This window comes from Mesitornis unicolor, unplaced genomic scaffold (assembly GCF_000695765.1).
Source record: "Mesitornis unicolor isolate BGI_N332 unplaced genomic scaffold, ASM69576v1 scaffold50861, whole genome shotgun sequence".
In the NCBI taxonomy this organism is placed as follows: Eukaryota; Metazoa; Chordata; class Aves; order Mesitornithiformes; family Mesitornithidae; genus Mesitornis; species Mesitornis unicolor.
In genome coordinates this window covers 6,571-31,296 of record NW_010165453.1, presented here as the reverse complement: position 1 = coordinate 31,296, position 24,726 = coordinate 6,571, and the positions used below count along the sequence as shown (strand labels likewise).

At 36.1% G+C, this 24,726-nt stretch overlaps 1 protein-coding gene across 1 annotated transcript in view; it reads left to right on the top strand.

Moving 5' to 3' along the window:
- The window catches only part of TSSC1 (tumor suppressing subtransferable candidate 1), a 41,817-nt gene extending 17,148 nt beyond the window's left edge, over nucleotides 1-24,669 (top strand). Inside the window, exons 3-7 of the mRNA XM_010194615.1 lie at nucleotides 2,534-2,633; nucleotides 10,418-10,554; nucleotides 13,930-14,097; nucleotides 15,360-15,527; nucleotides 24,336-24,669. Of these exons, the coding sequence (XP_010192917.1) occupies nucleotides 2,534-2,633; nucleotides 10,418-10,554; nucleotides 13,930-14,097; nucleotides 15,360-15,527; nucleotides 24,336-24,510 (748 nt within the window). The 3' untranslated portion in view covers nucleotides 24,511-24,669. The remainder of the gene's footprint in view (nucleotides 1-2,533; nucleotides 2,634-10,417; nucleotides 10,555-13,929; nucleotides 14,098-15,359; nucleotides 15,528-24,335) is intronic.
- Nucleotides 24,670-24,726: the final 57 nt, after the last annotated feature.

Genomic DNA, 24,726 nt, shown 5'->3' with positions numbered 1-24,726 from the left:
TTTCCTACCTTTGAAAACATCAAAGAAAGTGCTACCAATCTAGCTTTTACAACTGAAGGTTCAGTAATTGGTGTAAGAAAGGAGCAAATGCATCAACAGGCATGAAGAGTATTGATCTCTGAAAGGACTCTGAAAGAGTTGATAATATCAGATTTAATTGTCAATAATTAAAAATGCATCTACATACATCAACACCAAATGCCAGTTATACTTTCAGCAACATGTAAGAAAAATGGTGGACTTGAAATAATCAGAATCAACTTGGAGATTTTAGTTACCCATTCAGTAGTGTGATGATCCTGACATATTTTAATTTGACTTTGAAAACTGGTTTGTGGAAGGTTAGCTGTGATTACATGTAGGCTACAATGCATTACTTTTTCTATCTTGTTATATGTGTTCATAGAATGTTTTCGTCTCTTTGAAAGATCTAATTGATATATCAAGAAACACTTTTAAAAATAAGATTGGCAATACTACAGACAAAACAGCCCAATTTAAAGCAAATCATAGAACCATTCTTGTTCCATGTCCTTGTTAAAACATACTTAAAAACATGGTGATAACTTAATGTGCTAAATGAAGTGATTCTGTCCTAATACAAGAGAGCTCATTACAAATGAACTTTTCTAAGTAGTTAATTTCCATGGATTGACAACATAATCAGGATGCAGGTCATGGTTCTAGCAGAAGATAGATGTAGAAGCTATTCTATATGCTTCTTCTATATGCTATCTATATGCTTTCTTTGATCTGCTCTGTTGTCTTAGGAGAAAAGTTCAGTGGGTGAGGAGGCAGCCAACACACGCTTTTAGTTCCATTTTTTCCATCTACTTGGTGTTTGGTTTTTTTGGTTTTGTTTTTATTGGTTTTTTGTTTGTTTGTTTGTGGGGTTTTTTTGGCATAGTTCTTTTTTTTTTTTTTTTTGCATAGTCTGGCTTCACTGTAACAGCAAACAGGTGTAGTTATCTGCCTGTATATCTAATACTTGTTTTACTAAAAGTGTAGAGAAAAAGCAGTGAAACGGTTCATAGAAGAAGCATGATAATTGAGTGGAAGGTATCAGTTGAGAAGAACTAGTGTTTCATCTATGGTGTGAAAAATGGCGCTGTGTCTCTTTCTGTTGCCTGCAACTTCCTATTTTATTTTCCTTGTGTATTATACCATAAGATTGGATTGAGTCCCATGTCTTAGATCTGGGACCAGCCAGGGATGAAATAGGATCATGTATAGTATGCAGTCAAAGCTGTAGGAAGGTAGCTACTGGCTGCTTAATATTGGGCTCATTTGCCCAAAGCTGCATCTACTCACTTTTGCAACCTTCTTTCATCTCTTCAATCTAGACACTGAATTGATTAATGCAAAAAGGTAAATGGACTAGAAAACTCATGTCTAACGATGGATTGTTGACAAACCTCAAGAGAATCTTCCTCATCTATGCACTGAGGATGAGAACAGCATATCATATGCCTTTGAAAAATTTACATTTTTGTCTAGAGATGGGAGGAGGTTTCTCCATGTAGCTACTGATAGTAAAGTTGTGACATATGCTTTAAACTATATTGTGTCCGTGTGAGATGATTTGAAAGTTGCACAACTTTCTTTTAGAAGTACTGGCTATGGAAGCCTATTCTTATGAAATTACAAGTATTATTCTTTTAGCCTTGCTGTTATCTTGAGCAAATTTATTAGGGTTATAGTGCATATACTTAGCTGTGCTGCCCATATCCACTGATTATGAATATGCTGATTCTCATAGACAGAACTAGAGATGAGGACTGATTTCTTGTATTCCTTCATGTATAGCACAAAACTGGTGAATCATAGGTAAAAAGTGTATGTCAGGATGACAGCTGCTGAACTGGAAGAGGTTTGCATCAAAGCTTTGAGTCTTATGATTTAAGGATTTTATGATCCTTCAAAAAGGATGCACAATGTTGTATATGAAGAACTTGGAGGTTTGAAGCTAAAGCACTGGAAAGTGTGCGTACATCAAGGTCCCTGTTTTTTTTCTGAGTATATATGCAGAATGACCACTACAATGACATAAGCACTGTTTGTTATGTGTGATCACTGTATGATTCAATATGCCAAATGGATGGCAAATGGAGGAAGGATTTTGAGAAGCTCTCTTCTAACAGTAAGGGTAGCATCTTGGGAAGTTGGATGGCATTCTTTTTTCTGACAGATTTGGATGGGATGTCAAAGAGTGCTCAAAAGAAAAAGAAAAGGATGTGTATATTAGCACTGACTAAAAGATTCCATACGCAAGCCTAGGTTTGGTCTCACACAGCTTTTAAGTAACTGATGCTGCAACAATGTCCATCTAGTATGTGTAAAAGTTGCTAGATTGCTAATTAATGGCAGATTTTGCCTTTAAAATATGGGATGGATTTCAGCTGAAGGAAACCATAAGGAATATGGTTTAATATGTTTTGGAATAGATTAGGTCCACAGAGTTAAAATGGCTTTCTATTGCAAATTCTGATTGGTTTTAATCTTAGGTTGGTTTTTTTTGTTTTCTGTTTTACAGTGTTATGTGGGAACCAATGGGAGATGGTAAAAAGATTATTTCGCTGGCTGATAATAACATATTATTGTGGGATTTGCAGGAAAGTTCAGCCAAAGCTATGGTAAGGAATATTTTTTATAACAAATCATTATACACTTCAATATAGTACAAACAACAACATTCTCTAGCCTAGAATTTGCTAATCTTTTAACTACCTCTTTAGAAATATCTTGTTGCCTTTAACTTGGGTGGGGGAAATGAATACTTTATCTGTTGTCTTGAGTAGGAGTGTTTGAATAGGCAACTTGGTATTTTGTATCTGTTGCTAGTGGTCAAATGTTTTCCTTTTTCTAGAGTTGCCCTTACTCTCCTACTAGTTTTACAGTGAATAATCTCAAATAAAGCAATGCTAATTTGTTAAATGTGTATAAGGGAAAAATTGATGATTGGTAAAGCCAAAGGTTAGTGAATTCAAATAATAGTATTTTAATTCATGTTGGTTAATACCATGCAACGCTTTATTTAATCTGCAACCCTTGTGTGTGTAAGCATCATATAAATTTCTTTATTTTCTGTGTACTGCTTTGAGTTCTCAGTGTGAGAATCTTGTAATGAATTCCAAATTCTTTGGTTTTTTTTTTCTCATTTTATTTTGCTTGGTATTTTTAATTAAAATTTTGCATATTGTGTTTTCCTTTTACTATTCCTTTCCTCAGAACTAACCTCCTCACTCTGTCACACAAATGTGTGTGACTTTAGAATCACAGAATGTGTTGGATTGGAAGGAACCTTTAAAGCTTATCTCATCCAGTCCAACCATCTAGTTATCACCATGTTCAAGGAGTGTTTGAAATAATTATTTCTTTCTGTTTCTGTCCTGTTTGTAAGGGGATGTTAAATGCAAAATATGTTGTAACCATAATAAGTACATATGTTGAGTTTGTTTTTTTTAAAATGCTTTTTGGTCAAAATGTAAAACCAGACTTTTCTGACATATAAATAAAAAGAGCTTTTCGACATTGAAAACAGGTACAGAACAAAAAAAAGCACAGCAAAAAAAAAGAAAAAAGCAACTCTCACCAACATTAAGAAGGGGCCATGTAACTTTTTTTCATTTCTTTTTTTTTTAAAAAAAAGAGGCTTTCTGAAGAGAGACCATGGAAGCCGTTCACTGACGTCAATTGATGCTATGTAGAGGATTCTTGCCAGGAAGTTCATATTTGCTTTATATGCAGATACACGGAGAGATTATTTAAATTCTAAGAAACATAGTGTTTATTGTTCATTAGATAAAAGGTTGTCCATTTTTGGCATCTTAGCCATCTGATGTCTTATCACTTAATATGCAGTTTGGTTCTAGCAGACAGTGACAAAGCAGTAAGTAGCTAGTAAACTTCTATATTCTGTAGGGACTGTTAAGGGGGAAAAGTCTTTATAAAATATTCCCATTGCTATAAACTTCTAAGTGAAATAACCATGTAAGTGTGTGTGTACATTATTCGGTTATTTTAAGTTAATAAATCAGTAGCCTAGGATTAAGATAATTAAAAAGTCAATATGAATTTTTCTCCTCTGTGTCAAAAACATGGTGCTGGTCAACTTGAATAACATCATCATTAACTAAAAGTAGGATTTGGTCCATGTCCCTGTATCAGGTAATACAGAGGTAAGGATGTATTCATTACGCTGATGCAGCACTGGTTTTCTTGTTCGAAGACCACATTTAAGTTGCTTCCTTTTTGGATAGGTGTGCATTATAGGCAATATTAGTTTTAATGGCAAGAGGTCAACCAATGCTACTCTTTATGGACTTTTCTTGTTTATTAAAAAGTTCATCATTTCATTGGTGAAAAAATAAAAATATAGATGACCAAAACTTCTGCTTGCCTACATTGATCAAAACTTCAGTCTTCTGTTGGGTGCATCTCTTCTATCTGCCTGGGAGTTACAAGTTGCATTGTTTGATTAGAATTAGCCTGAAGAATTTTAGAGTTCCTGATCTTTTTGAAGCTTTGTAATACAATTACTGATGTGATCGTTCTGCGTTAACTGGTCAACCTGTCATGGGAAACATTTACTAGCTATTACTTATTATACAGTTCTGTGGGTTTAAGTTTTTTTTTTTTCCCCCTTTCAAGATTTTTTGCTAACTTGTTTGCTCCTTACAGTATTTAACACAGGAATATTTGCCTGTATATGCATTAAGAAAAGCTTCTCCTGTCCTGTTGATCACTCCCTTTGTTATTGTTTTGAGGACATTACCTTCTGGGGTGAAACTAATCTTACGCTCACTGCATCATTACCTTTTGCAATTAAATTAGCTATTCTTTTCCATTAATAATCATTAGCTGAATCCAAGAGAAGCCCAACCAATCCATAACGTCTGGATAGATTGTGCTGAAAAGATGAGAGTTAGTATTTCTGCATACAGACTTTACATCTGGTGTCACCAAATCGCTGGAACTCTTCCTTGGGTAAATGCAGTATGTTTGGAGTAGCAGGTGACTGCGGTAGAATGAAATGAAGATGTTAAAATATAAGTATTTTTCTATTTGACTTATATTTTTTGAGTTAGAGGTGTGGGTTTGATCATTTATATCCAAATGGTTAACTAGAGTCCTTTTAGATTTCTTGTCCCTTCTGGATTCTTTAGCAGCATTTAACATATAGGTGATTTTAATTCAGAACAACAGAAAATATCTGGCAGCGGCATTCCAGGCAAAAAGGAAGATCTTATAGGGAAGATTTCACAGTCTATCTGCATAAAAGCAATATATCCAATTATAGGTGAATGTTAGGAGGAAGCAAGAGATGCTTTCTTGACAAGATAGCTGCTGTTCCTCAAGGCAGGAAATACATTGTAGACTTTAGTGGAGAACTTTGTAGAGTGCGCTGTAATTACTGCAACTAGAATAAACATAGATTAATTAAAGAAGGGCAAAACAAAAACTGTCTGAAGAAAAATGAAATAGAAATTGCTGAATGAGAAAGAGGATAGAAAATCAGTTCTTAAAGGGTTGGTGTTGGGATCAATTTTGTTTAATCATCTCATTAGGCATAGCAAAGAAGGAGGAGTGAAATGATGAAAATTGCTGATGACAACAACTTGGAACACATCATCAGTATATAAGAGTAACAATATATTTGAGAGGATGAACTAGCTGCTCTTGCCATTTAGTTTAAGATTTGTAGTATAAAGGATGAAACTTTTAAGGAATAAACATATTTTCTTGCTGTGAGGTAGAAACTCAGCACTTAAAAAACATGTAGATTCTGTTACTTAGCTATTCTGAGAATGACTCTCAGCTGCCAGTCTGAGGCTGTTTGAAATGGCAGACGATTGTAAGATGATTCTGGAGAAAAGAACAGTCATGAAAGGACTATGAGGTGTGGTTGCCTGCAACAGGAAGAATTGAACTCAATGAATTTAAAGTCCTTGTCAATATTTCTGTTTCTGTCAATAACAGGCTAGAACAACACTCATCCCTTCTTAATGAGGATCTCAAAATAGTCTTTCAATGGCTTTGTTACTGTGGTTTTTACAAGAACAACTCCTTGAGGCTGTCTTGAGGTCTCCACACAACCTCTAGCGTGCATAGAATTGTGGTCTGTTTTCAGTTGCTGACTGAACAACATTTATTGAAGGTTACTGGTAACCATTTATACATACTAAGAAGTGTAGCATTTACTTTAATTTGATACTTTTTTTGTTTAACCAGTATCAATTGTATCATTTCTAAATTAATCATATTAGAGCATTGGAACATTCTTAGGAGATATTTTCTAATGGTTTGTGTCAAAGTCTGTCTGAGGGGAAAAAAAAAAGATGTTACAAATGCATGACACATTGATTATTTTTAGTCATTCATTCCTTCAGTAACAAAAAGCCAATCAAGTTGTGCGTATAAAGATGAAATGTGAAGATAGTGTAGTGAGTGAACAGAACTACATGTTTCCAGGTACTATTTAATTCAGAAGTTTATGGAACTTTAGAATTGATCCTCTCGCATTGTTTTTCAGAGTATGTTGTGAGAGAAGAAAAGCACAGCCCCCACAGCAGAAAAGCTGATAAATTCTGCCATTTGTCTGTTTTGTGCTGCACAGTTGTAAGAGTGGTTACACTGGTCTCTATCTGAGTCCATCTAGCCCCAGTGTTCTGCTTGAAACAGTGGCCACAGCAGACTCCAAGGAAAGTTTCAGTGGAGCAAATGTGTTGGATACTTTGCCCTTAACACTTGGGCAGTCTTCCACACTTTTCAATCCAATGAATTTTCTGAGCCTCGTTGGGTTAGTAACCCTCAATAGATCTTTCTTCCAAGTACTTTCCTATTCTGTTCTTGGACATAAGTAAGCTTTATGCATTGTAATGTCTTTTGTCAAGGAGTCCATTGGATGGAGAACCACTTTCTTGTTTGCTGTTGAATCTGACTTTTGTGGGTTTCGTTTGATGGCCCATAGCTCTTGTTTTGGAAGAGAACATGAACAACTGGTTCACTGTCTCCATGCTGCTTGTGGTTTTTCTAGATAATTTCCATTCCTAGAATGGTTTGGGTTGGAAGATACCTTTAAAGGTGATCTAGTCCAACCCCCTTGCAATGAGAAGGGGCATCTTCAACTAAATCAGGTTGCTCAGAGCCTCATCCAACCTGACCTTGAATGTTTCTAGGGATGGGGCATCTACCACTTCTCTAGGCAACCTGTTCCAGCATTTCACCACCCTCATCATAAGAAATTTCTTCCTTGCATCTCATCTGAGTCTACCCTCTTTTTAGTTTAACTATTAGCCCTTGTCCTATCATTGCAGGCCCTGCTAAAAGGTCTGTCCCAAAGAAAAGCAGAAAGAAGCATTTCAGCCCTTAACTGATGTTGTGATAAAAATAAGTCCGAGTAATTTATGTTTTCATTTGAATACACAGAAATTGGTCCTTCACGGCTGGGATGGAAATTTTTGTATTTCAGATACATCTGTAAAACTCCTTCCTTCATTGAGGATAATAACATTTTTTTTTCAGAACCTTTTATTTTGATTTGAAAACATTGCTCTCATACAATTCTAGTATGTTATCATAATGTCCTTTTATTCTTCTTTTGTCACCAGCTTTAGGCAATGATCCACTTAAGCACTTGTGAACAGTGTTACATCCATCCATATTCTGATAACCATTTTACACTGTTAAAGATTTCATTTTGTCCAGACTTTAAAAAGAAGCCAGTCCTTGTACAGTGGCAGATCAGTAGCTGTTCTGTTGTCTAAAAGTAGGCATCGGATTGGGCATCGGATTCCCCTTCCTTTTTTTTTTTTTTTTTTTCTTTCTGTACTCTAAGTCACATTTTGTGTTTATAAAATATTGTTTTTCTTAAATATCCAGTGAGGCCATCAGAGCTGTGTGTCTTCATCTTCTGGACAACCTAGAGCCAAATCCTGAGATTAGTGCCTAAAATAGGCCTTTGTCATGTTTTCTTTTCCTTCTGTGCTCAACTTTTCTGACTTCAAAGAAGTGGAAAGAAGAGTTCAAGATTTTAAAAAAAAAAGCTTGCCTACCTGTCCATGTATTTAGGTATCAATTAAAGCTAGAGGTGGTTTTTTTGGTACTTGTATTTGTGATTCCAAGCTACCAGATTTGTTTCCTTTAAGCTCATTTCTTGGTTTTCCAAGAAGGAAACTTGCAGGCTTCCTTCTGTTACATCAGGATTCCTTCTTCTGTTGAAATTTTCCTTCCCTTACCTCTTAGCTGTCCTTTAAATCCATGCAGCTCCTTTCTGGCTCATAGAAGAGATGCAAAAGAACATGGAACAAAACCTTATTCAGTAACTTCTGGGATTTCATTTTATTAACAGAAATCTACCATGAGTTGATTGGGAATTTGGCTGTATACATATTTGGACATTCATATGAGGAAAGATGTCATTTAAGTCGTGCAAATACTTAAGGATTGCTTGAGAAGGCAAGGATGACTTGGCCTATCTTATATGTATGTGATTTTTTCATATGTGTTATTAAGAAATAGTGCAGGATGTGTGTGCTGGCCTCACCCCTAAACGTTTGTCTAAAAAGAAAGAAAATATTGACATTTTTGTAGAAGTTTAAATGATAAAATTTGAAATAAAGACTTAAAAAAAATCTGTAATTCTGGAGAAAGTATTGTCTACAAAGACTTTCTACTCTTAAGTCATATTTTGGATATGTGATGCTTTCTATCTCAAGAACAGATCTCTTATCAGGTATTTCCAAAATACTTTTTGTTGGTACTCTTTTACTATCATTGTTAACATTTGCTTCTCTCCTCTTCCCCTAATCTGAACTTGTTTTGGCCAAGACTGCTTACTAAAGAAACTTAGGTTAATTTTTTAAATTATCCACTCAAGCTCTGCATATTTTCTTGTGCCTGGAATCTAGTATGTGTCAAAAAATAAACACTTTATTTTATTATGCAGTATTTCTCTTTATATTAATAACCCGCAAGTTGTAGAAAGGCTTTCTGACTGCATTTGTACTTGAGGAAGTATGATACTAGCAGTGTTGTTTTACTCATTAACAGATGAGCAATATATGACCTTGCATGCTGGAAACTCTGCATTCTTTTAAAAATAAAAGTGAAAATCTTGTAAAGAACAACACATCTTGGGTGGCATAGACTTCAATGATGGAAAAGCTGTAGCTTCTAGACTATTAGTCTGACCATTAAGTAAATCTGATATTCTTGGTGGACCTGTAATAGTAAAAAATTAGCAAAATACAGAAATTAACATTGGTCTCGTGTAGAAATAGATTTAAGCAGTCTTGTATTGACAGCAGGTTTTTCTGTTCACTTCAGTTGAAGTTTATGTAAGCAGTATGTATGTGTTAGTCTTTTTCATCCATCAAAGTTTAATGTTTCTGCTGAGAAATCTACTTAATAGAAGATTTAATGATGTCTTAGAATTTAGGTAAAGAAGAAAAGTGATCTAATGAGCACAGTAATCTGCTTTTGTGAAATTCCTCTTAATGAAAGATTTTAAAATATGATCATAATGTGGAAGATGACTAAATAAGTCTACTGTCTGCCCAGCCACTTGAAATTTGCATAAATTTTATATCTGATTAAAATGCAAGTATTTTGGTTTTCCTACTCCTCCTTTAGATATTAAACAATCAATTTCAGTTAGTGATTAGAAAAATTTGCAGTGTTTGCAGCATCATTTTTCTTCTACATTCACGTGGAATCAGAAGATAACTTTCTGCACAGCTTCAAAAAAGAAGTTGATCACTTTGTGCCTTCTTTTCATTAACTATGGAGATGCAGAGCTGTCTGCTCAATGACATGCAAGCCTGGTTTTGGAACCGAAACCTTTAATTCTTGCAGATTGTAGATCAGTGATCTAGTATCTGCTGTTATTTCAATAGGCTTGTATTTGATGACATGGGCACCTGGGCCTTGATTTTTTAACTTTTTTTTAAGTTTTTAAGAGCTGCTATATGTTTACCAAAGAGTCTTTGACACTATAATTCTGTTCCTGCAGATAAAATATATCACTTTGACATGGAAAAACTGTCTTGTAAGACTCTTCGTGGAACTAAATGGGTGTGTTTATCTGTCTGAGGCAGCTAAAGATCTGTGCAATGTATGCATATTGTCTACCTACTGATTCAATGAAAAATCTGAAACTGTTCCTTTTAGCTTATATAGCAGTACAGTACTTATGATATTTTCGAATACGCTACACTGCATAAGACTTTCTAAAAATTACTTTGTGAGATACAAAATCAGCTCTAGCTTTTAACTTTTTCCGTTTGTTATCCTAGGTTTTTGGTAGTCTGGTTCACTTTGGACCAATAGGCTATTGTGCAGTTTTTGTCTTCAGTGGAACTAATTTCATATTAGCTTTACATTTAGAAACATTGCCAACTTTGTTGCGTTATTTCAGCTCTCTAGTTCTGCAGCCTTGGAAGGGAAAGGACAATTAAAATTTACCTCTGGAAGATGGAGTCCGCACCACAATTGTACACAGATTGCAACAGCCAATGACACCACTGTTAGAGGATGGGATATACGAAGCATGAGGTAATGAGAAATTGCAATCTTGTTCTCTAAAACAGACAATCTCATTTGGAGATGGATTTTTCATAGGTCCTAACTTTTGTTTTTTAAGATCAGAAATGTGGCAAAGCTATCACTTATAAAAATAATTATTTTGCTTTCATAGCTGATATATTCACAATTTATAAAAGAGTTTCTCTGTTTTTTCCTCTCAGCTTCAATGCTGACTTGTATATTGAGTTTTACTGAACTGTGTGCTAGTCTCAGGATGATCTGTTCAATACATAGGCATTACCTGAATGAAGCTGTTCTGTAATTCGACCTGAAAATTATTTAACATCAGTCCTGACTATGCTGCAAACTGTCTTCATAGCATACTATTTAAAGGTAACTTTAATCTTTGAATGTAATTCACAGGGTAAATTCACTCTTCACTTTTCTGATTTTTAACAAATAGTATGCTATACTATATGAAAGACTGTAGCGTGCTAGTTATATGAAGCTACTGAATCTATCAAAATCACTTCCAAATCAATTAAGGCTTTGAATATACCTACTAAGGTCTTTTCCCCCCTGCTCAGTTGTGATTTTGATAAGCAAAGGAGTGATGCTGTGCACATCTGTTACCATGACTACTAAAGCCTGTGCAAGCTTTTTTAAGATACGCTTTATCCCCTTAGCACATAGTAATTTATCACTAAACCAAGAAGACTGATGTCTTGTAATAACTTGTGTTGCCTTAAAGGTGGATGACTTTAAATTTAGTTCTATGGTTCCTGCCAGCTCAGGGGTGTAGCAATAAATCCCCATGTTTGCCAGCCTTGTGTGTTTTTGCCGAAAAGGTTTGCTTAATTTAATAAACAAAAGATAAAAATAAAAATATAATAATTAAAAATCATTTCCTGTATGCTTGTCATCAGGTTTGAAAGACCTGTTCTTTGCCCTGTAAAAGGGTATATAAAAATCTAACTTCACATATAGGTGCATACTTTCATTTATGAAGACTCATTTAAGTGAACCGTAGAGAGGAAAGATAGTTCAAAGGAGGGAAGGTTTCTCTAAGTTGCTTTTTTGGTGATGTTTTTGTAATCATCCTGATTTTAACGTATAGCATGCAGGCCTTAAGATTAAAGCTTGTGTTTCTAAGTAGAAAATGTTAAATATTATGAAGTCTGCTTCATACTGTGCCTCATTAGAAAAAGCATCTCTCTCTTACATTGAATCAGTGAATACTCTGAGTAACTTTTATGAAAGATAGGTAAGCCAGATATTTACAAGAACCTCAATGAACAGAGAGCTTGGTTAACAAAAGCAAAGCCCACAATTCTAATTGCTTTAAGAGGAGCTCAGATTAGATAGTCCTTGAACCAATTTACGAGTTCCAGGCTATATGCCAAAGAGCTGTTTGCAGTGTATTTGAAAAATACATGCAAGAGTAAGTCTCATCTGCAGTAATGCCGTAATATGTCTAGAATGATGTGAATATTTGATAATGACTAGTTAGGCTAGGGGTAGGAGTTTCAAGTCAGGGCCATATAAACTGTGGCAGTATAAGAAGCGAAAAATGAGAGGTGGGGATGGAATCAAGGACAGAAAACTACTATACCAGTAAAGAATAAGAGAGGTAAGATACTGAAGAAGTAGCTAGGATAGGTACTTCTGTGGAGTGTAGTTACAATAGCTGTAAGATAGAGGGAGTGAATGATTTTGGACACAGCAAACGAAGAAGAGGGTGTGAGGGTGGAAGAGGTTGGTGGGAAGGTTGCTGGACTAGACTAGGAATCAATCTTAATCAGAGAAGAGCTTGTGAAGAAGAGGAGACAGACACTAGGCTGTATGGATTTAGAGAGAGAATTGTATCTGAAAAACACAGATTCCCAAGAATAAATTCTAAAAAATATGGAAGAATAAATATGTGAGAAGGTGAAGCTATTAGCTGGAAAAAATGATCATATGATCTGGCCTCAATCTATGATATAAGTGGGAAATTCAATGTGGGTAATGTAGGTAGGATGATAGGGTGAAAGTAAAGAATATTCATATTTGGTCAGAATAATAGTTAAGTTGGGATAAAGGCTTTCATGGTAACCACTGCTGAATAGACAGTGGACAGTGGTATCTATTTTTAAGCCCTTATGTGTATCTCCATTAGCAATGGAAGAATTTCAAGAAAGAAGTGAAAGGTGCGATAAAGGAGAAGTGTTTATTGCTGCAAGCATGCTTGAGATTTAAAAATTTTCCCATAAAGTTATTTTAAGAAATTAACAGGAAATACTGAATTGAGATCCCAGATGTAGAAAGGCATATTTAAGCTGTATCTGTAATCTCTCAAACTCTTCTCAGAGTGTTAACACTGAGTATCTCTGTATATCCTTTAACCCGAGTGACTGCCATAGCTGTCAGGATAGGGCTTAGTATAGGCCTGGTATACTTTGAACCCACCCTTATGGAGCTACTTTGCTTTGTATTAGTAGTTAGGTATTAACAGCAAGAGACTTCTCTGTCTGGTCGTGACAGGTGAACATATATACAGCACAGGAAATAAAACGTTTTGGTCAGTTTGTGTTCTCTGAAGTGAAGCCTTCTTCACATAGAAAAGAAAAAAGGTCACAAAATGTTGACAAGTTTTAGTGAGGATTGTAGGGGACCATCAGAGCTAAGCAGAACTTTGGTAGATGGTGGCTTTGAGAATGGACATAGGAACAGGTACAGCCTTTTCATAAAACTGGTAATGCGACAGCAGAAACAAACAAACAAATCTCAAGCTTAAGAGTCAAGGTAGGGAGACAAATTGATGGAAGATGATGTTTTGAATAAGGATGCTAGGTTGTTAGTAGTACTACAGATGTTTTCTGAAGTGGTCCAGATGGATGAGTATCCACATGGCTGAGTAGTTTAAGGGCCACAGATAAAGTAATGATGAAAGCCAGAGCTCAATAAGGTAAGTTCAAAATAGAGCAATTATAAAAAGCTGTGGTTCATATCTGTTGCTTCCCTTGCATCTCAGCTTTTCATATAGGGAGAGCTGGATGTCATAAATACAGAATTGGTGTAACTACTTAGGGGTGGAGTAGCTCTTATCTGAAAATATTGTGGTTTAGTAGCAGACATTTCAGAAGTTGTTAGAGAGCTGTGCTAGAATCATCTGAAGCTACTGTTTCCTTTTAGTTCCAGATGATTCTAATCCAAACAAGGAAAGAGCAAAGCTTCAGAGCAAGCTAAGAAATCTATACAAGTCCCTGTTGTTAACAGCTGGGATTTCCCTAAACTATGCACTAGCAATGGGAACTCTATGTCTGTGGGTGCTAAGGGGATTATGCAAGTTTCCAGGGAAACAGACTCCTGTCAGTGGAGTACAGTTAGCTTTTTATGGACCATTTAATTTTTTGTGTTTTGCAGACAGATATATTGCATAGAAAATGCACATGGACAGCTGGTACGAGACCTAGACTTTAATCCAAATAAGCAGTACTACCTGGCTAGCTGTGGAGATGACTGCAAGGTGAAATTCTGGGACACAAGAAATGTCACCGAACCAGTGAAGACACTAGAGGAGCATTCCCACTGGTAGAACAAATTATCTGCATGCTGTTTTGTGGGTGGATGGCTTATGTAATTTATTCAGCTAATTATTTTACTGTTTAGGAACAATGCAAACTAACTATGTTTGTGCTATTGTGAATAATAATTTTTTCACATGAAGGAAAGGTTTCAAAATGCGAATGTTCCTTGTATGATTGTAAATTAAGAGTTTATACAGTGTTAGTCTAATTGGCAAGAAACTTGTTAGCATTGCTGGGAGATAGGATGCACCTTGGAGAAGCACAGCACAGAACTTGTCTTGTAGGGGTCAGCTGGAGCAGTGGTGTGCCTTCCCAAATCGAGCCTGATCTGCTGCACAGATGTGCAGAAATACCCTTGAGCTGTTTTGGTTACAGGAGCTGCCATCTATCTTTCTGTTGTCAAATGGTGGAAATGCTCAATAATTCAGCCCCATTTTTTTCATGCTCTTCACAGCCCTTAAGCCAGAATGTGCAAGTGAGTCATTTTATTCTCTGGGATAATATTTAGAGCCTGTATCTACTGCTCTGGCCTGTGGCTGGAGCAAGGAGAGAATCTTGTCTGGCGTTTGCAGACTTCAGCGGTTAAGAAAAGATGAGCAGTTCATATTTTATAAAATTTGGGTTGGAGTAATTCCTGCAAAATAAATCTGGACCCTGAAGCTACTTTGGGAGGAATGAAGATGTCAATTAACAAAAACAGCATTTATACTTTATTTCCAGAAGATCTGAAGAAAAAGAATAAAAAAGGAACCGTAGCGCATTTAAATTTTACATATCAAGTTAATAACAAAAATCGAAGAGAAATATAATCCTACTTTTGTTTTAGGGCCTATTTTAAACTTTACTGTAAGAATGTCATGAGATTTTTGTTTAATGAGTTATTTTTAATCTGTATTTTGCTTTGGGGAAATTTTTATGTTTACAACTTAAATGTTTATGTGACTTACTAGACAATGAATTGGCATGTACCAGTCAAGGAATTATACCACTGAATGGTGTGTTTTGTTCTTTGGTTGATTTTTTTTTCCCCAAAACTTATTTGTTGAGTCTTAAAGACACCTCATAGAGAATAGATAATCTGGAAGCTTAAAAGTCAAATGAAGATGGCAAAAAACAGTCTCTGGAACAGGGCATGTCAGTTCTTTGCATACTTATAACATTCAAGTCAAAGATCATTTTTTAGTGATGTTTTTAACGAAAATCATTTAACATTGATTCACTACCTGCCAAGAATAGCCTCTTATTCTTTCTGTTTTCATTTTTTAGGGTCTGGAATGTCAGATACAATCATTCTCATGATCAGCTGATCCTTACAGGAAGCAGTGATAGCAGAGTTATCCTGTCTAATATGGTGTCAATTTCTTCTGAACCATTTGGACATATGGTAGATGATGATGAACTAAGTGACCAAGAGGACCAGCATCAAGAAGAGAAGTATGAGGTTTCCAGAGTTTTATGCAGATGATTATAGTTTGTCTTTTCATTGTAATGGTTAACATGCTATTTTTTGCTGACTAGGATTTTTATATACAGGCCTTTCAGGTAAGTAGAGCCTTGGGTGGATTACACTCTAAATCTGATTGACACGGTCACTGTACGTTCACTGGTAGGAAGGGGATGGTGATGCTAAGACTCAGTCCTGAAATCCACTGGATCAGTGAAAAGATTCACTTTAAGGGATTCACTTTAGGAAACATTTTCAGTGTAATGGTGAGATTCTGCACGGGTGGAACAAAGGAAGTATAAATACATTATTTTTTGTAAATTTAGCTCTTAATATTGCTGACTGCTCTAGAAACCAGTAACTCACTAGACCTGCTTCAAGCAAAACTGAAATTTGTTTTCGATTCTCTTGGTAGAGAATAATGCATGTTATTGCAAGCATTTGTAGACACCATTCCACTTGGGTGTGTGAAAAATCACGTATTTTGCATGTGAATTTTGAGGGAAAGGTTTTGTAGTAAAGAGTTAACTGAGATAAATATGATGTAACTTTTGGTTTCTTACCTTTGGCTGGGCATTGCAATTTATTCTGTTCTGATAATAGCATTATTGGAATAGTATTAGTGGAAGTGGGAAAGAGACTACAGTTTCCTGTGTGTATGTAGTGGGAATGTAATAATGTAAATAACATCACAAGTAAATAGTGTTTGGACAGATATTGTTTAGTAGATTATCTGAAGTTCTCAATTTCTGTTGATTGTAGACAGTGTAGTTTACCTCATTAAAACACAAGTGATTGTTTCAAGAATAGGAATTCTTGAAACCAAGAATATGCAAAGCAATACGGTAAATATAATGCATCTTTTCCTTTGGCTATGGGATGGATGTCAACCACATCACGAATGACTTGTGTAGTAATGATGTAGAGCCCTTGCCTGTTCCCAAAGGCTACAAGAGTATCAATACTGCCTTTTTGTTTAAAAATGTGCTTTTCAGCTGCTAATCTGTTCTCTGTAAAAGTAGGGAAAACATATTAGCTTTTGTAACAATTGCTTGGTACTGTGAGAGTATAATTTTTGGTGTTTGCCCCCCTTATTCCCCCACCCTGCCTTGTTCTGAGGGGAACTGGAAGAATGTTGGCAAGGTGCTCACCAACCTTGTAGTGTTGCCAGATGAATGTCTGTTTAGCTCTCAGCACACTAATGAAGCAGGACATAGCAGCTGTTGAGAATACTTCTTGTTAGTCAACTACTTGTGTCAAGTATTCAGGCTTTAGTACCTGTTTCCCTCCTGGAGACCTCTTTGAAGAGTTTGTTGCACCATTCTATGAGTAGTGTCCCTTCTGTAAAACACAGGGTTTTATTGTATGGTTTGGTGGGGGGTGTTTGCATTTGGTTTTTCACTTGGGTATGTTCTAGATTTTCAAGACAGCGTTATATTCTTATGGGGTTCATTTTTCTCCTCTTTTGGAGGACATCTGGCTTGCTATTAAATAGCACACAAATCAAAAAAGAAAATGACTTTTTCGGGATGTCTCTTGAAATACACCAGGAACAGCAGGTGTCTGTAGAGCTACTTTCTCCAGTCAGTCATCTTCAGACTGAGCGACCTAGTCTCTCTCAAAAGAAGGTTGAAATATTAAGTGGGAAGAAGGAAAAAGACTCTTTCTCATGGGCTGCCTATTTTTCATGTTTTCAGTAAAATAACTTGTAAAAATACTCCTTGGATTAAATATAACAGAGAAGAGTACGTACCAGTTGTATCCTCAAAGTTGTTTTTTCTTCTACTTAGCAAAAATCACTACATTTTTAAAATGTTGACTTGTAATACTATTCTGCACAGCTAAGTCTTCTGAGGTCTTTCAGACTCATGTTAATTTGTAATATATTTTGGAGCAAACTTTCTAATTTTTATGGCATTTCTGGACTACATGTAAAAGCAAGTAATCTGTTAGTTTGACCTTGCATTTTTCAACCATGTAGAACTGTGCATGTGTCTACCCATTCATTTAGTCTTGCCAGATTTTCTGTAGTAAATGCTACCTTTTAAGTTTCACAACTGAAAAATAATTATTTGGAGACTTATTTATTTTTGTTAAGAAAAGAAAACAGGTTCACTGAGTAATGAATAGACAACAAACCAATTGCTGTTTTCTGTTCTTACGGTGGAACTCTTCTTTGATATTTCTTCTTTGGATGTTTGTCCATGTATGTGTTGACATCTTGGGAGTATATATCCTCCCATCTTGGAGACCAGAAGACACCTGCATAATCAATGTAACCCAGACTGTTGCATGAGGATCTCTCTTGTCACAATTGAGTGACCTTCAGTTCATTTTAACTGCTGATACAGATCAGAGCATCTAGCTTGCTGTCTCTTCCCTTCTTTTTAACTGCTCTTGTTGTTGTTTCTCTCATCAGTCACAAAAATGCAAGAGCGTCCTCCCTGTATCATATCAAAGGTCTCCCTAGCCTGTATCATGTCTCTGGTAGTGGCCAAGAGGAAAGATTCTAAACAGGAAGAAGAGATTATACTTCCCCTGGGTATGCTTTTAGCCTCTGAATATTTGCAGTTCAGGGACCTTTACTGTCTTCTGAATCATCTTTGGAGTCTTCTGGTTCTTCCCCTTATGATTTTCTTTTGCCATCAGCCTTATTCTTGAGTTTATCTTTTCTCGCTAACTGTGTTTTTTGTTTGTTCCAGAACATGCTAGCTGTACATGTGAAATGTGCCTAGAAGAAATATGCTGGCTGCGTTCGTTTTTTTGCACTGAATAAGGAAAGGCTTCAGTGCTTTCTCCTTAGGAAGCCCAAAACCTCTGTCAAAAGTTGGCAGTCTAAAAGGAGAACTGAGTCGTCCACAGAGAGGAGGTATAGGCATGTGGCCAGATGAGAGCTATGGTATATTCTGGTCAAGTCCCTAGTCTGGATAATTTAATACACAGTTCAAATAGACCATTCACTGCTTTCAGAGCACCAACAAGGTGTGTGCTGCATCTACACCAGTGTTTTCATTCTTCATGACTTCTATGGCCAAAACTTCATGACAAGGTTCAAATTATAATGGAGGACTTGCATTTTAAGAGAAAAAGCCTTTTCTGTATCTATACCAATGAAAAGATGGTCATATATATGGTCAATAACATTTTGAGCTTATATATCAATCCTGGAAAGGAGGGCATCCTTAACTCTGATTTTGCAGAATGAGCTACCCTTTGCTCTTTTTGGGGTTTGCAAACTTAAGATGCCTACCGTGGCATCGTTCACTGGCAGAACTGATTACGAAGGTCAATATGCTGCCTTCTCCCTTACACTACATTTTTTGACATATGATCTATGCTTATCCTCATCTTTGTTATCTCTTGAAGATTGTACCAGAAATTCACATTAGGAAATATGTTTTTTAGTGTTTTTCCTGAAGTCTTACGTTTCCATGTTTTTCACCATAGATGTTAGCCATACTGTCCTCTGATACAAACAGAACAAGATCTAACACAAGCACTCACTTTGCATTAAAACTGAGAGATGTGAAGGATTGGTCCTTCCAGTACAGAGTATCTCATTGAGATAGTGAAGTTTTTAATGAGATCTTAAGTGTAGGAACATCTTCAGCAATCAGAATGTACCAGAGAGAAAATGACGGCTACCCTTTCTGTACAAAGATTTTCTTCAAAATTCCTTCTAAACGATGTGATGGTTCCTGCTCCTTGTGACAGAACTGTGATTTGGAGCCTTTTGCGTAGTAAATAATTTGGTTTCATGATAATACATACAAACTGTGTGATCTAACATAACACCTTTGTATGCACAGCTGTGGCTTTGAGAGTGAATTGTCACCATTGATATTTTGAAAAGTGTTTGCCAAACGTTTATGACAAGGCAGGCTTTCTGGGTATTTTCACGCAGCTGCCAGTAGTGTTCATTTTGATGATATTTTGCTTGTGGCATTTATGGCTTGGAGAAATCTGGAAATCATAGAATTATGCTATGGAATCAAGCAAGAGACTCAATTAATTAAAACAGCTTAAATAGTCTCTGTTTTGGGACATGGCAGTATTCAGGACTTTACTTGATTGGACGTGTAAGAAGCTGACCCAAATCTAGTGCAGCAACACTTTCCAATTTCTATATTACTTTGCTTTAAAAATTTATTTTCCATATTATTTCTTTCTTTAATCCTTATCAGCAGATATACCCTTCTTAATTTATTTTGCATGTTAGGACACCAATGAAACCTGTTATATTAAAATATGCATTTCCTGTTTTTAAAGATGGCATTTTTCCTGTGGAAGCAGCTCAGAAGGCTGGTTTTTGGGTAAAAATATGATAATTCTTACAATAGCATGAATGGCCAATTTTTGTATATAAAAATTTTGTTTCAGTGTAAACATCCTGGAATCCCATTTTCGGTAAGAGTGAAGAAGGAAGTAGTGTGTTTTCTAAGCTTTATCAGAAACCAAACCTTACAGTGGCTATGTTTTCTTCTGCAGTTAAAGGAAAGGGCGTGCATGGGGCTTATTCTGGAATCCAGTGGCATGCTTTTCAGGTTGCATTTTGGACACTGCAGTACGTGTTGCTACTCTATTGAATCACATCTATTTCATAGTAATTTTTAGATTAAAAAGGATTTAATTTTGACTGTGATAAGGAATTAATGATTTTTGGTGACTCTGAAAAACGTATTTTATTGGACATCATTGTGACAAAACAGAATCGCAAGCACTGCAAACTTAAGTGGTTGTTAGCATGAGAAGTAATTGGAAATAACAGCTCTCTACATGAAAACAATTATCCAGGGCTTAACAAGCTTCTCTCTCAAGTCTGTAACACAATTAACCTCAAAGTTATCTAGTAAAATGAAAGCTCTTCTTCTTTCATAGGAGAATCTGGTAGGGGTCATGCTATGTGAATAAGAGTACAAAGGGAAGGCAGTCCAGTTTCAGCTCTGTGTGGCACAGGTCTTAAATTTAGGCAGGATGTAGGTAGAGGTTACGCAGTTCTTACTGTAAGTTCTTGATGGCGTAAGAATTTGATGCATTGTCAGTTGATGCAATGCAAGAACATAGGTAAGAAAAGAAAATGTATTTTAGTCTGGCCAGAAAGTCTTTAAAATAATATAGGAAAATTAGAAACTAAAGGCACTTTTTAAGTGGTAGGGAGATTTAGGGGGAAAAAACAACAACAACAAAGAAACCAAACCAAACCAGAACAACAAAAAAAACCCAACCCAACAAAAACGACAAAACTCACTGAGCTTGCCAAGCATAGCAAGTGATTACCAAGCATGTATGCTTATCAAATATGCTGTAGTCAGGCTGCTCTATCAAGGGATCAATAGGCCAAGCACCTACACCTGTGGTATACTAAACTAGCTATGGCATAGCAACTACATTTTTACACCAATAACCTGCAGTTTTGATGTAAAAACAGAAATATCTGTGTTTTTGCAACAACCTGAATTATGAATATTAAAGTAGCATAGAAGAAAGCTTACTTCATATCCACCTCTGTACAGGTACTCTTCCTGTTCCTGAACTTCTCTAACTGGGAAGAAACTTAAGGTCCTGAACCATCCTCCCTGTTCCAAAATCTACCAAAGATCTGCTGACTGTTCCAGTATGCAGTCCTCTTTCAATGCTCTCCTCTTCTGTGACTGGTGTATGCATCTAACCTAAGGAGGCAAATAACCTGGTATTGTCATCGGGAGTTTGAAAATGAAATGGAAAGCTTCTGATATAAGAGTAATGCCCATGAAAGTATAGCAGTATTCTTTTAATAATTGCTACATTATCAATAGAGTATTAGAAAAAATACACTCCTCAGTGCTATGGTATGGTAAGGAGAAATAAAATTGTAGTAAGTGATAAAACCAGAAGGATAATTAAAACACCTAACTAGACAAAACCATCTGTGTTCCACTAGTATGTGCTGTGACCAAAATTATCTTCTTTCTTAGACTCTGTTTATATATTTTTTAATATATTTTTATATTTAAAATGTATTTGTTGCCTTGCTTAAATAAATTTCTTTATCTTAGCTATTAAGCCTATAACTTCTTACATTAACCAAATTACCTTTAATATCTGGGGAGTTAGGAGAGTCTGACCTAATTCTTTAATTAAAAAAAAGTGTAAAAGCTGTGTAAAATTTCATTGAGAGTATGTAGTTTGTTGTGGCGCTCAGAAACTGAACAATTGTAACTATCCTGGATTCATATAGACTCAAAAATAGAATCTTCAGACTATTCTTGAATTACCAAAAAAGCACACACATAGCCAAAGCACAGGCAAATCTGAGCCGTTTTCTTGTAAGTTTCTTAGCTATGGGGTAAAGTGATCTGTCTCCAAGAGATTCCTGTTTTGAGAAAAAAAACAACTCAATCGTGCTCTTTCTGTTCGTGGTTTGTTTTTTTTTTACTTACTTTAAACAAACTTTCACATATGTAAAATAAATTCTGCTCTTTATTCCACTAGCAGAATCCTTCTGGGCTCATTATCCATTCGACAGTTTAAAGGGTAGTCTGTTTTCATTGATAGTGTTTCTAAAGGATGCTCATGGACAGGTTTTTTTTTTTTTGATCTCTATTGTTTCTGAGACAGATCATTCTGAGATTATTGTTATCTTGTATGGTGTCTAGATCTTTTGCACCAAGTGATCACTTCTATAAGGATTTTCTCAGATTCTCAATAAGCGTCTCAAGGCTATGCCATTCTTATGCAGAAGTAGTCTGTGCATAATATCATAGACCTATGCTATTTAAAACAAAGAAACCCACTAAAAACTGAACTCATGTGGCCTGAAGAACTACACAGAATAGCATGCTTTCTTTTTCTGGCAAGGCATAAAATTACTTTCATGCCCAAGAAGTTCAGTGTAAAGACAATAGAAAAAGACAGTTAAAAATTGTTGTTATAAATGGAAATGCCAAACAGAAGTTCATCTACATGCTTCTTTCATGAACACTCATTCCCCTATGACTTTTGTAAATTAAATTAGATGAACTGTGTTATTTAAATGAAACACTGAAACAAGTCTGAGCATGCAGAAAATAGTATAATCTAGCAGCTTATTTGTCCTTGTTTATCCAACCTTTGGTTAACTGAGACTCTTGGTTAACTGAAAGTCGGTCATGTCCCCTGACAGCCATGTGCACTGTGCATTACTCCCCTGCTTATCTGGAAAGACATTTGAAACCTTCAGAATAATGGAGTTGTGGGTAAGTGGGTGAGCACTGCGTGAAGCACATTGCTGTCTGGGGACATGACCAACTTTCACTTAACCAGGCATGTCAGCTAACAGGAAGTTAGAGAAACACATTGCAGGAGGTGAAGTGTCTGTGTGTGCGTGTTTATTAGCTCTCTGCTGTTAGATGGTTTGTATCAAAGTGCATATTCAGGAGAACTACAAAACAAGCCTGCTTTTTGCAATTAACCAGAGACTGCATGTTGTTTGTGCTATGACCTTTTTTGTTAGTTGACCTTAAACTTTGCGTAAATAAATTATAAAAGTCCTTGAAATGAAATATCTGAAGCTGTTCTGCAGTATCAGACTGCTTTTAGTTTGTTCATTAAATTCAATTGAATTTTAATTGCGATGTTAGATGCACAGCTGGTTAGGCTGACTAGGTGGAGCAGCCATATCCTGCAAGCGATTCAAATGTGATACTGTGTACGCTTTGTGATGGTAGAGACGCATGCTTTCAGAGAGCAGTGGTAAAGGGCAAAGACAGCCAATAACACCACCTCATTTCTGTGGCAGCAGCATCTGTTCAAATGATTGAGTGGTATTAACAGGGCTTTTTGGCTTTGCTCTCTGTTAGGAGGATTGCAGCTAAAATATAAGGCTGTTTCTGGGAGGCAGGGGGATGCTTCTGAAAGGCTGACTGATTCCTGTCAGACAGAGGTGATCCTCTGTGGGTGAAAGAGCTCTAAGGTCATCCTCTGAAAACTCACCTACCCTGTAGCTACAGAATAATGTGCCGTGGTTTTGTTCTGAGAGGAGGGGCTGGCTCTGTGAGTGGAGGGAAGAAGGGCTGTTCTCAGCTAGCAGAGCACAATTGATGACTCTTGGTGTAGTTTGGACTTTGAATCTGGTTTTATGTGTTTGCAGTGCAAAACAATATCTGTCTGTCTCTCATGATGTAGGTAACCAGGAGCTTGGGTGTTGCCGTGAGAAGTGAGGTATCCAATAATAAATGAGAGTCCAATGTTGGTATAACTCTAGGAATGGGACATAAAAATTAAAGTGTTGAGAGTGGTGCCTCCATCTCCTTTCCATTACTATGGAGAGATTAGGTCCAGAAAGGCAGCTTAGGAGAGACTGAGATATTAAGCGCTACAACTTCTTACCTACCTACACATCTCTAATATGATAATATATTATTTTATGAATTCAGTTAACAATGAAGGGGCGAGCGTGGTGAGAGAAAAGGTTTTGATAAAAATGTGCCTTTTAGTGCATTTAGTTTGTACCCTGTACTATAAATTGCTTTAGAGAGAGAGGGATGCTTAGTGTAGGTTCTGAGAGACTTGGAAATGCAATGAAGTTGGTATTAAGAGGTACTTTGTCCTTGGAAATGGTATCTTTAACATTGACTTGACTCTGCTGTGTTATCTTAAACATAGGTACATGCATATATCCGGTATAAAATATTTCCTTAGCCTGCTACTGCATTTTTATACTTTAAATGGGAGGTAGCATATCTAGATGTTGGTAACACTTAATATTGCCTTCTAAATCAAGTGTGTTCACAGATCCTTACTATTTTCTTTCTTTTTTTCCTTTTTTTCTTCAATTTTAGGGTTAAAGAGCCCCTTCAGGACAGTGTAATAGCTACCTATGAAGAACATGAAGATAGTGTATATGCGGTTGAATGGTCCTCAGCAGACCCTTGGCTATTTGCCTCTTTAAGTTATGATGGGAGACTTGTTATTAACAGGGTTCCCAGAGCTCTTAAATATCATATACTCTTATAATTTGTTTGGGTTATGGTGGAGTTGTTATTTTGATGTATGCAATTGGTGGGTATTAAAGTTTTTTTCAGAATCTATTTTTATTAAGTATAACTGTTAAAATTTTGTTAAGAATATCAGTATTAATATAGACACTTTTAGTTTGTCTCTTGTATTTGCTTTGGAAAACTATGATTCGTTTTCTGAAGGCTGTGCCAGTTAGATTTTCTTTTTTTTTTT